This window comes from Lissotriton vulgaris, chromosome 2_1, assembly GCF_964263255.1.
Source record: "Lissotriton vulgaris chromosome 2_1, aLisVul1.2, whole genome shotgun sequence".
In the NCBI taxonomy this organism is placed as follows: Eukaryota; Metazoa; Chordata; class Amphibia; order Caudata; family Salamandridae; genus Lissotriton; species Lissotriton vulgaris.
Genome location: NC_141687.1, coordinates 999,630,009 through 999,644,834, shown reverse-complemented (window position 1 = coordinate 999,644,834; position 14,826 = coordinate 999,630,009). Strand labels below are relative to the sequence as shown.

At 52.3% G+C, this 14,826-nt stretch overlaps 1 protein-coding gene across 1 annotated transcript in view; it reads left to right on the top strand.

Moving 5' to 3' along the window:
• LOC147731528 (sodium channel protein type 2 subunit alpha-like) overlaps positions 1–14,826 on the top strand; it is a 951,803-nt gene that overhangs the window by 389,009 nt on the left and 547,968 nt on the right. The window contains exon 10 of the mRNA XM_086956592.1: positions 3,589–3,795. Within this exon, the coding sequence (XP_086812718.1) occupies positions 3,589–3,795 (207 nt within the window). The remainder of the gene's footprint in view (positions 1–3,588; positions 3,796–14,826) is intronic.

Sequence of the window (14,826 nt, the reverse complement as noted above, 5' to 3'; positions counted from 1 at the left end):
TCAGAGGCGACCATGTCGATCCTACTTTCCAGGGATATGCACATGGTTGTAATGGCTGTCAATATGTCCTGCAAGGTCAGGTCCTGTTGTTTCTCCGTTGACTTCGACATTGTATTCCCATTGTCCGATCCCTTCTGCCACGCATATTTGTCCATTTTAGCTTGCATCATGGCATGGCCACTTCGTCCTCCTGCCATTTTTGCCCACCGTGGGTGTCCACTGACAGGTCGAAGAATTCAGCAGCGCTGGTTTCTGTCCGCTGCCAGATCTAGGTCCGCAGCTCTATTCGGCCTGTTGGGTTTCAACAGCTAGTCCTTTGGTGAATTGGTATCTAGTGCTCCATATTTCCGCCTCACTGTCATTTGGATGCTTGTGCTGTGTACCGAACTATGAGATAGAATTTGCCACTTCGTTCTTGGGGATGTCACCCAGTGTTTCTTTCGGTGAATCTAGGTCTCTCCTTCTAGGCCGTCCCCGCCTCGCTTGATGCGTGTGTTCGACCGCGACGATCCGCAGGCCTCACTAGTCTCTTTGGTGTCACCCATGGGAGTTGGGTGCTGTCTATAGTACCAACCGGCTTAAGATGGCTTTGCCCTTTCTTGGGATAATCGAATGCCCGAGGACGTGTCGATGACCATGTTCTTGCTGAGGCCAAGGACGACTGTTCTTTTCCGCTTGGGCCATTTCTCACTTCTCAATTCTACCCCGCTGTGGGATTGTGCTTTTTCTTTTATTATGAACGGATCTGCCGCTGGCCCAATTCGCCCCCCACCATTGTGGTTCCTCCATTGGTGGCCAATTGAGCTTCCGTGTGACACACTTAGCATCTCGTCCCTCACCCAGTTGAATCAGGGTGAATCCCCGCTCTCACGCTCCCGATCTTCTTGGTACTTGGCTCAAATGTTGTCCGGAGTTCATGGACCTTGTGGGGTTGATTACAGCCCTTTCCTCTGATTATTGCACGGATATTCAGACTTTCCGGGTGCGATGTGCCGGAGCTGAGCTAATGTGCGACCATCTTCCTCAGCAGTTGGCCACGCCCCCTTCACTTTTGTATTCTTGATGTTCATCTACATTCTGTTTTAATATAAATTGTGAAAGCAGTAATTAACGTGCAGAGATGAAGTAGGGTTTTACTTGGTAAAACGATGTTGTTAACATTCTACAGAGCTGGTCATGGTTGAAGGGAGAGACTGGGAGGAAAAATATTTTCTATGTTAATTAAGTTGTTTAGGTCGGCAGTGTATCAATTAAGTAGATGGGGCCAAAACTCACCCCTGCTTTTAGCTACCTTTTGTGTATATTTTCTTCCCTTCACACAGTTTTACACTTGTCCACGTGTTAGAGTACAATAGTCTCACATAGGAGCCTAGGTGAAATACCCCACTAGTTTAGTGGGGGCCACAGTGTATGCCTTGGTACTTTATTGTAGGTAGATGTTACACCCATAAAACTAGCCTAGAAGGGGCAGATAACAGACCCACGTCTAAATTAGGAGGAAAAATAACATAATACATTCTTAGGGGCAGATTTACAAGCCCCTTCCGCCTCATTTACGGCGTTGTTGCGTCGACGCAGCGGCGGCGCAAATCCTGCTCCATGGTGCGGGGGTACTTACAACGTGACGCTTCTGGGAGATTAGTCACGTTGTAATGCCCTGCGCCACATGTAGGCGTTCCTGTGCAGGGGGGGCGTTCCGGTGCAGGAACGCCTCCTAAAAGTGGCTGAGTGAAATCTACAAGATTTCACTCAGTCACTTTTAGTCCCATGCTGAGTCAAAACCCTGCGCCTGCCGGAAGCAGGTGTAAGGATTGACGCAGCATTAACTCGATAGGGCCCGCAGAGCATTGCTGGAGCTGTGTCGCGCTTGCGATGCAACTCCAGCAATACGTCACTTTTACGGCACAGATGCGTCACGCACATGTGCCGTTTTTGCCCCATGGTGCGCCGCATTGTAAATGCAGCATATCCATGATGGCGGAGTTGTGGCGCACAATAACTGGCACATCCCTGCGGATTTTCAGGGATGCGCCAGTTATTGTAAATATGCCCCTTAGTCTTTTCTTTGTCATTCAATTGCGCTGCCTTACCTCTATCACTTGTATTCAGTGACTAGATCTTTGATCTCAAAGATTCAGCTAAATTTGGCTACATGTCATCATCTTTAAACTATACATGAAAGTGCAGCTTCATTAAAAAGATGAATCCTTCATTCTGTGTATTCATCTATATATGGCATGTCCTATCATACCAAATGAATCAAATTCTTGCCCTCTTCACTTTTTTCAGGGTACTCACACTCTTTATAATGTTCTTAATTCTATCCCTCTGGTAAATGTGTATCATTAGTCCTTGCTTTGCTTGAGTGTCTTGTCTGTACGTTTTTCTCCATTTATAAACCAATCATGGTATAATCAAATTCATATTTATTTTACTCCTTTCATTTGATGATACTCAATATAGCTTTATTTTAAAAGATGTCTTTGATGCCAAGTTAAATCCATAAAGTGTTCTTGTTTTTATTATTCACACATGTTTAAGCTTGACAGTATTGAGGAGAGGGGGAATTTGATAACATGTCAATGTACTCTCGCTTCCACAAATATTATTCAGGATAAGCTATTTCATTATATTATATTATTTGTCTTGATTCTCCTACAGAATGATATCACCTTTTCTTGCAGCCTGTATCTGTATCACTGGACAAATGGTTTTGAGGACAACAATGAATGCATGTTTAGTTCCTTTGGTTATCTTATTGCCATCCCACTGACTTCCATTTTTCTTTACTCCTCGTTTCTTCTATACACTTACACAGATCATAATAAAATCGGTTCTGGGTCTGTGACTACCTTAATTTAGTTCCGTTCTTGGTTTTTACAAAGAAAAATCTTCCTCATTTTTACAGACTATGGATAATAATGAGTACTATTTGATACTAGCTGTAGTTACTGATTTTTTTTTCGTTGTCTTGCACTGCAAACTGCTACAAGAAAGGGAGAGTAGCTCTATTGCAACCATATTTGTTTTATAATTAGGCAAACTCCCTTTGATAGGCCACTGTGTAATGAAAGAAAAAAACAGAAGGTCTTCAAGAATATTTGATAGATTCTCCCAACCCCATAAAAACTAGAAAGCCTATGCTTAAAGTGAGATTGCTTAGGATGCTAGGATGCAACTGTCTGTATTAAGCATATTATTGGCCTTTCTGGGGGTTACAGAGGCATGAACATTTTATCTATGTGATCAATAGCAAATGTGGTATATATAGTTCTACATTGTAATAAGCTTAAGTCACTGGAGAATGAAATATTTGACTTGCGTTTAGGGCATTGGGTGTTAACAGAAAATTGAGTCTTGCTATTGTTGTAAAGGGAAATTTTATTTTATAAATTCTAAAATTTATATTTTGACAACAAAGTGAGTCCTTACCACACAAGTCTAAGGACACCTAAGAACTATACATAAACCTAGGTGCATTGTAGTTCTGTGACTTTGGAATAAAGTTTAAATATCTCGGCTACTTGCTTTCCTTCCATGTGAAGAGAAGAATGCATGACATAATAACCTTGTACGTCTTTCCCACAGACTCTTCGCGCTGCTGGCAAAACCTACATGATATTTTTTGTACTGGTCATTTTTCTGGGCTCATTCTATTTGGTGAACTTAATATTGGCTGTGGTTGCTATGGCTTATGAGGAACAAAATCAGGCTACATTAGAAGAAGCAGAGCAAAAAGAGACGGAATTTCAACAGATGATGGAACAGTTAAAAAAGCAACAAGAAGAAGCACAGGTATGATGATGAGGCAAGATTCAGTTATTTTATGTGCCTTTGTTCCCTATGGCTATGTTTGTATTGTATGTGACTCTTCTTCACTGTAAAGGATTTCATTTATCGACATGACTTGCTTCCTTTCAGGTGTGTGACTGGTTGACTTTATTACACAAAAAATGTCTATATGCAGAAAACAAGCATAAAATCAATACAAACATATCCGTAAATGTGTTGTTTTTATGCTATGTGCATTTGTAAAGCGCACTATCGCCGGTGAGGGCACCCTGGCGCTAAGAAGGTGTGTGTCTAGCCCTGCCAATGGGTGGTTGATCAGTTAAAAAGCTCGGTCTTCAGCTTCTTGTGGAATTCAAGAATAGAGGAAGAGGCTCTGATGTAGAGTGGTAGGTGGTTTCCTGCTTAAGGAGTGATGTAAGAAAACGCCCAACCCCCTGATCTGGTTCTGTTTATAAATGTGAGTAGGAGTCCTGTAAAAGTGGAGTTGTCTGGGTGGTTGTTGGAAGTCTGGGTGGTTGGTGGACTTTAAAAGCAGTAAACTTTTATAAATAAACAGCATGCATTTTTGAGTGGTGTCACAATTACTACATTAATATTGTTTTATGACACAAGTGTTAATGACATTTCGTATTATACATTTAATGGGGGAGTACATCAGAACTCCACTTTAGCCTGTTTTGAAGGTTTTGCAATACACTGAATATTTTGTCCCTATAGTTATTTTTTTTAACCTTGCCAAGGGGTAGGAAAGAGAGGTTTGATGGCAATGAGAAAAGTGATACAGCCTTCCTATTTAAATTCTCGGAATTATGTTTTGGTGCAACACAAGATTCAAAGTGCCTGTGCCATTCTTGAAGTAATACATTATGGAATTAGTGTTGTCACTTTAGGTGTCTGGTCATGGCATATGTAATGTGGCACATTGATGGGTTAATTTACTAAGTCTGCCTCAATAGTTTCTCATTATGGCCTACGATTTTAGCACTTAACAAAACTTTATTGCAGTCGCCTGTGAAAGAGAAAGGCGGGTTATCACAATATACCTGTTTTGCTCCAGTGAATCGCCACCTTATCACCTCCCATTTTACTCCCTTATCAGAACCTAAAACACTTTCAACCAAAAAAGAAAGGAAGATTACTAGAATGCATCTGTCTTTCTCAATTACCTATTCCAAATGACTGAGAGCTCTCTTACAAAACAAGTTACCAAAGTATTCTTCTCCAAGCTCCTTTCCCTCCACTATCTTGGATATGGTGCAAGCCCTTTTTAGGTCTCACTTAGGCAGCACGCATTCGCTGCTCTAGGAGGGCCTTTAGCCATCAGTCTGCTCCCTTTCAAGCACACTTGTGCTTGTGCTGGCATCCACCTTGCGGGAGCGAGCAGTGGCGTGCGTTCTAATTGAAAACATATGGCTTTGGCGACGCTGCTGCTCGCAAGGCGGAGGCCAGCACAAGTGTGCTTCAAAACAGCTGCTGATTGTTTGCGTTCCAGCATTAGTCATTCACACTGATTAATCACACCGCTGGCAGCACTTTTTATTTTTCCCATTCTCCCATCACTCTCTTTCTCTTTTGCTCCACTCTCTCTTTCGCTCTCTCTTTATTGTCGCAGGTCGCATGTCACACAAAGACAGCAATTTGTCTTACAATGTTCTTTGTAATGACAATTAACAATAGCCTCAATATAAGGCAGACACTACTGAGCCATAAAATAAAGTTTTCCCTCGTGCACTGCTCTCTCTCTCCAAAGTGTTCCATCACATTCTATTTTACTGCATTGCATTATGTTTGCATGTCACTTTCCTACTACCGGTTGCAGGGCCTAAAATGCTTGAATAACTCAAGTAGTGGCAGTACTTTATATGCTATGATTTCAAAATAACAATCAACAATTGCTTCCATTTCAGGTGAAAAAATACCATAGAGCCAACCACAGTGAAATTAGCATGGCTCGTACACATCCACCACCACCACCACGTCCACCACCACCACACACACCACCAACACATCCACCGCCAACATTTCCACTACCACCACGTCCACCACTACCATGTCCACTACCACCACGTCCACCACCACCACATCCACTGCCACCACAACGTCCACCACAACCTGGTCCACCGCCAACACCATGTCCACCACCACCACAATGTCCACCACCACCACGTCCACCACCACCACATCCACTATGTCCACCACCACCACGTCCACCCCCACTAAATCCACCACCACCATGTCCACCACCACCACTTCCACCACCACAACTTCCACCACCACGTCCACCATGTCCAAAAACCACCACCACTTCCACCACCACCACATTCACCACCATGTCCACCACCAGCACCACCACAACGTCCACGTCCAACACCACCATATCCACCACCACATCCACCACCAGCACGTCCACCACCAGCAAATCCACTACCAGCACATCCAGCACCACATCCACCACCACATCCACCAACACCATGTCCACCACCACCCTCATGTCCACCACCACATCCACCACATCCACCACCACCAATACATCACCACCACATTCGCCACCACCACGTCCACACCACTACGTCCACCACCACTACGTCCTCCACCACACACCACGTCCACCACCACGTCCACTACCACCACCACCATGTCCACAACCACCACGTCAACCACGTCCACCACCACCACAACATCCACCACCACGTCCACCGCCAGCACCACCACCACATCCACCACATCCACCGCCATGTCCACCACCACGTCCACCACCACCAGCACCACCATGTACACCACCATCACATCCACCACCACATCCACCACCACATCCACCACCACATTCACCACCAAGTCCACCACCACATCCACCACCAACACATCCACCACCACATCCACAACCACTACATCCACCACCACTACATCCACCACCACCACGTCCACCACCACCATGTCCACCACCACCCTGTCCACCACCACCACATCCACCACTACATCCTCCACCATCACCACATCCACCACCACCATGTCCACCACCACCACATCCGCCACCATATCCACCACCACGTCCCCCACCAAATCCACCACCATGTCCACCACATCCACCACCACCATGTTCACCACCACATCACCGCCACGTCCACCACCACCACGTCCACCCCCACCACATCCACCACCAAGCCCACCACCATGTCCAGCACCACCAGGACCACCACCACATCCACCACCACATCCACAACCACCACATCTACCACCACCACGTCCACCAGCATGTCCACCACCACATCCACCACCACCACATCCACCAGCACGTCCACCACCCCCACGTTCACCACCACCACATCCACCACCATTTCCACCACCATCAACACATCCACCACCACGTCCTCCACCACCACTACGTCCACCACCACCACGTCCACCATCACTACATCCTCCACCATCACCACGTCCGCCACCACCATGTCCACCACCACCACATCCACCACCATGTTTATCACCACGTCCACCACTACATCCACCACCACCACATCCACCACCAAGTCCACCTTCACCACCACCTCCCCACCAGGTCCACCATCACCACCACATCCACCACCACATCCACCACCAGCATCACCACCATGTCCACCACCACCACGTCCACCACCACCACCACCACCACATCCACCATGTCCACCACGTCCACCACCACATCCACCCCCATGTCCACCAGCACCACCATGTCCACCACCACCACATCCACCACCACCATATCCACCACCACCACCACAACCACCTAATCCACCATGTCCACCACCAGCATCACCACCATGTCCACCACCACCAGCACCACATCCACCATGTCCACCACCACATCCACCACCACATCCATCACGATGTCCACAACCACATCCACCATCACCAACACATCGTCCACCACCACAACATCCACCACCACCACCATGTCCACAACCATCACGTCCACCACCACTACACCCTCCACCATCACCATGTCCACCACCACCATGTCCACCACCACCACATCCACCACCACGTCCACCACTATGTCCACTACCATGTCCACCGCCACATCCACCACCACCACCACCACATCCACCCCTACCAGCACCACCACATCCACCACCACCACATGCACCATGTCAACCTCCGCCACGTCGACCACATCCACCACGATGTCCACCACTACATCCACCACCACCACATCCACCACCACCAACACATCTACCACCACGTCCACCACCACCTCTACGTCCACCACCACCACCATGTCCACCACCACCATACCCACCACCACGTCCACCACCACATCCACCACTATGTCCACCACCACCACGTCCACCACCACCATGTCCACCACCACATTCACCACCACCACATCCACTACCACCATGTCCACCACCACATCCACCACCACGTTGACCACCATGTCCACCACCACCAAGTCCACCACCACCACATCCACCACCACCACGTCCACCACCACCATGTCCACCAACAAGTCCACCACCACATCCCCCCCTGTCCACCACCATGTCCACCACCACATCCACATCCACCACCACCCTCATGTCCAGCACATCCACCACCACCATCAGGTCCACCACCACTGTGTCCACCACCACCACCAACACGTCTACCACGTCCTCCACCACATCCACCACTACAACGCCCACCACCACATCCATCACCACCATGTCCCCCAACACCACCACGTTCCCCAACACCACCACGTTCATCACCACTACATCTGCCCCCACGTCCACCACCACCATGTCCACCACCATGTCCACCACCACATCCACCACCAACACATCCACCACCACCACTACGTACACCACCACCACGTCCACCACCACCATGTCCACTGACACCACATCCACCACCACGTCCACCACCACGTCCACCACCACATCCACCACCACCACATCCACCACCACCACATCCACTACCAGCACCTCCACCACATCCACCATGTCCACCACCACGTGTGGTGGTGGTGGATGTGGTGGTGGTGGACGTTGAGGTGGATGTGGTGGTGATGGATGTGGTGGTGGTGCTGGAGGTGGACGTGGAGGTGGTGGTGGCCGTGGTGGTGGACGTGGTGGTGGACGTGTTGGTGGTGGACATGTTGGTAGTGGACTTGTTGGTGGGGGGACGTGTTGGTGGAAGTGGTGGTGGTGGATATGATGTGGACGTGGTGGTGGACGTGGTGATGGTGGTGGATGTGGTGGTGGTGGATGTGGGGGTGATGGACATGGTGTTGGTGGATGTGGTGTTGGTGGACATGGTGGTGACTGTGGTGGACATGGTGGTGGTGGTGGACGTGGTGGACATGGTGGTGGAGGACGTGGTGGTGGTGGAGGATGTAGTGGTGGTGGGCGTGGCGGTTGTGGACGTGGTGGTGGTGGACATGGTGGTGGTAGATGTGGTGGTGGTGGACGTGGTAGTGGATGTGGTGGCATGGACGTGGTGGTGGACATTATGGTGAACGTGGTGGATGTGGTGGTGATGTAGGTGGACATGGTGGACGTGGTGGTGGTGATGCTGGTGGTGGGTGGTGGTGGTGGACTTGGTGGTGGTGGTGGACGTGGTGGTGGTGGATGTGGTGGACGTGGTGGTGGTGGATGTGATGGTGGTTGACGTGGTGGTGGTGGACATGGTGGTGGTGAATGTGGTGGACGTTGTGGTGGTGGACGTGGTGTTGGTGGACGTGGTGGTGGACATGGTGGTGGTGCTGTATGTGGTGTTGGACGTGGTGGTGGTGGTGGACGTGGTGGTGGACATGGTGTTGGTGGACGTGGTGGTGGACATGGTGGTGGTGCTGTACGTGGTGGTGGACGTGGTGATGGACATAGTCCATCACCACCACGTCCAGCACCACCACCACCACCAAGTCCACCACCAACACATCCACCATCACCATGTCCACCTCCACCACCACCTCCACCTCCACCACCACCTCCACCACCACGTCCACCACCACATCCACCACCATGTCCACCACCACGTTCACCACCATCATTTCTACCAACACTACGTCCTCCACCACCATGTCCACCACCACCATGTCCACCACCACTGTGTCCACCACCACCATGTCCACCACCACCATGTCCACCACCACGTCCACCACATCCACCACCACCACGTCCACCACATCCACCACCACCACGTCCACCATCACCACATCCACCACCAGCATGTCCACCTCCACCACCACCTCCACCACCAGGTCCACCCCCACATCCACCACCATGTCCACCACCACATCCACCACTACCATGTCCACCAACACTACGTCCTCCACCACCATGTCCACTACCACCATGTCCACCACCACTGTGTCCACCACCACCATGTCCACCACCACATCCACCCCCACCACATCCACCACATCCACCACCAGCATCACCATGTCCACCTACATCACCACCACGTCCACCACCACATCCACCACGTTAACCACAATGTCCACCACCACGTCCACGCCACCACATCCACTACCACGTCCACCACAACCATATCCACCACCATGTCCAACACCACGTCCACCACTGCCATGTCCTCCACCACCACGTCCACCACCACCACCACATCCACCATATCCACCATCATGTCCACGTCCACCACATCCACCAACACCATGTCCATCACCACCACATCCACCACCAACGCGTCCACCACCACCTCCACATCCACCACCATGTCCACCACCACCACCACCAGATCCACCACATTCACCACCACCAGGTTCACCCCCACCACCATGTCCCCCACCACGTCCACATCACATCCACCACCACCACTTCCACCACCACGTCCACCATCAACAAGTCCACTACCAACACGTCCACCACCAAAATGTCCACCACCACGTCCACCACCACCACACCCACCACCACGTCCATCACCACCTCCACGTCCACCACCAGCACCACCACCACCACATCCATCACCACCACATACACCTCAACGTCCACCACCACCACATCCACGACCACCACCATGTCCACCAACATCACCACATCCACCACCACCACCAAGTCCACCATCACCACCATGTCCACCACCACCACCACATTCACCACCACCACATTCGCCACCACGTCCACCACCACCACATCCACCACCATGTCCACCACCATCACGTCAATCACCACCACGTCCAGCACCACCATCTCCACCACCAAGTCCACCACCACCACATCCACCATCACCATGTCCACCTCCACCACCACGTCCACCACCACATCCACCACCATGTCCACCACCACGCCCTCCACCACCATGTCCACCACCACCGTGTTCACCACCACCATGTCCACCACTACCACCAGGTCCACCACATCCACCACCACCACATCCACCACCACCACTTCCGTCACCACCATGTCCACCACCACCACGTCAACCACCATATCCACGTCCACTACCAAACCACCAGGTCAGCCACAACCACGTCCACCATGTCCACCACGACCACGTCCACCACCACGTTCACCACCACCAAGTCCACCATCATGTCGACCACCACAACGTCCACAACCACCACCACGTCCACCAAATACACCACCATGTCCACCACCATGTCCACCACCACCATGTCCACCACCACATCCACCACCACTACCACATCCACCACCAACTCCACCACCACCACTACGGCCACCAGCACCACCACCATGTCCTCCACCACCACCAAATCCACTACCACCACATCCTCCACCACGTCTACCACCACCTCATCCACCACTACCACATCCACTACCATGTCCACCACCACCACATTCACCACAACCATGTCCACCACCACCACGTCCACCACCACATACACCAACACCACATCCACAACCAGATCCACCACCATGTCCACCACTACCACGTCCATCACTACCTCTACATCCACCACCACCACGTCCCCCCACCACCACCACGTCCACCATCATGTCCACCAGTGCCACCACATCCACCACCACCACATCCACCACCACCATGTCCACCACCACCACGTCCAGCACCACCATGTCCAGCACCACCAAATCCACCACCAAGTCTTCCACCGCCACATTCACCACCATGTCCACCATCACCATGTCCACCTCCACCACCACGTCAACCACCACCACCACCACGTCCACCACCATGTCCACCACCACATACCCCACCCCCACATCCACCAACACTATGTCCTCCACCACCACGTCCATCACCACCATGTCCACCACCCCCATGTCCACCACCATGTCCACCACCACATCCACCAACACTACGTCCTCCACCACCATGTCCACCACCACCAGGTCCACCACCACCACTTCCATCACCACCATGTCCACCACCACCACGTCAACCACCATATCAACGTCCACCACCACAACTACCAGGTCAACCACAACCACATCCACGTCCATCATGTCCACCACGACCACGTTCACCACCACCAAGTCCACCATCATGTCCACCACCACAACGTCCACAACCACCACCACATCCACCAACATGTCCTCAACCACGTCCACCACCACCACATACACCACCATGTCCACCACTAGGTCCACCACCACCATGTCCACCACCACATCCACCAGCACTACCACATCCACCACCACCTCCACCACCACCACTACGGCCACCAGCACCACCACTTCCACCACCACCATGTCCTCCACCACCACCAAATCCACTACCACCACATCCACCACCACGTCTACCACCACCTCATCCACCACTACCACATCCACTACCATGTCCACCACCACCACATTCACCACAACCATGTCCACCACCACCACGTCCACCACCACATACACCAACACCACATCCACAACCAGGTCCACCACCACATCCACCAACACTACGTCCTCCACCACCATGTCCACCACCACCACGTCCACCACCACCATGTCCACCACCACCATGTCCACCACCATGTCCACCACCACGTCCACCACTTCCACCACCATGTCCACCAACACCACATCCACCAACACCATGTCCATCACCACCACGTCCAGCACCACCACCTCCACCACCACCAAGTCCACCACCACCACATCCACCATCACCATGTCCACCTCCACCACCACCTCCACCACCACGTCCACCACCACATCCACCACCATGTCCAGCACCACATCCACCACCACCATGTCCACCATCACTACATCCTCCACCACCATGTCCACCACCACCATGTCCACCACCACTGTGTCCACCACCACCCTGTCCACCACCACGTCCACCACATCCACCACCACCACGTCCACCACATCTACCACCAACATGTCCACCACCACCACATCCACCACCACCATGTCCACCACCACCATCACATCCACCACATCCACCACCTACATCACTACCACGTCCACCACCACATCCACCACGTTCACCACAATGTCCACCACCACGTCCACGCCACCACATCCATTACCATGTTCACCACCACCACATCCACCACGACCATGTCCACCACCACCACGTCCACCACCGCCACGTCCACCACCACTACATCCTCCACCACCACCACATCCTCCATCACCATGTCCACCACGTCCACCACCACCACCATGTCACCACATCTACCACCATGTCCACCAACACCATGTCCATCACCACCACATCCATCACCAACAAGTCCACTGCCAACACGTCCACCACCAACATGTCCACCACCACATCCACCACCACCACATCCACCACCTCCACGTCCACCACCAGCACCACCACCACATCCATCACCACCACGCCACCTCAACGTCCTCCACCACCACCACCACCACATCCACCACATCCACCACCATGTCCACCACCACCACTTCCACCACCACCATGTCTACCACCACCGCGTCCACCACCACGTCCACATCAAACTCCATATCCACGTCCACCACCAAAACCACCAGGACAAACCAACACCACATGCACCACCACCATGTCCACCACCACCACCATGTACACCACCACCACATCCACCACCACCAAGTTCACCATCATGTCCAGCACCACAACGTCCACCTCCATGTCCACCACCACCACATCCGCCACCACCAACACGTCCACCACCATGCCCACCACCACCACGTCCCTCACCACCACGTCCAGCCCCACCACCAAGTCCACCACATCCACCATCACCATGTCCACCTCCACCACCACCTCCACCACCACGTCCACCACCACATCCACCACCATGTCCACCACCACCATGTCCACCACCACCATGTCCACCACCACCACCACCTCCACCACCACCTCCACCACCACGTCCACCACCACCATGTCCACCACCACCATGTCCACCACCACCATGTCCACCACCACTGTGTCCACCACCACCATGTCTATCACCACCACCACGTCCACCACATCCACCACCACCATGTTCACCACCACCACTTCCACCACCACCATGTCTACCACCACCGCGTCCACCACCACGTCCACGTCAAACACCATATCCACGTCCACCACCAAAACCACCAGGTCCACCAACACCACATGCACCACCACATCGACCACCATGTCCACCAACACCATGTCCATCACCACCACATCCATCACCAACAAGTCCACTGCCAACACGTCCACCACCAACATGTCCACCACCACATCCACCACCACCACATCCACCACGTCCACCACCAGCACCACCACCACATCCATCACCACCACGCCACCTCAACGTCCTCCACCACCACCACCACCACATCCACCACATCCACCACCATGTCCACCACCACCACTTCCACCACCACCATGTCTACCACCACCGCGTCCACCACCACGTCCACATCAAACTCCATATCCACGTCCACCACCAAAACCACCAGGGCAAACCAACACCACATGCACCACCACCATGTCCACCACCACCACCATGTACACCACCACCACATCCACCGCCACCAAGTTCACCATCATGTCCAGCACCACAACGTCCACCTCCATGTCCACCACCACCACATCCGCCACCACATCCACCACCAACACGTCCACCACCATGCCCACCACCACCACGTCCCTCACCACCACGTCCAGCCCCACCAC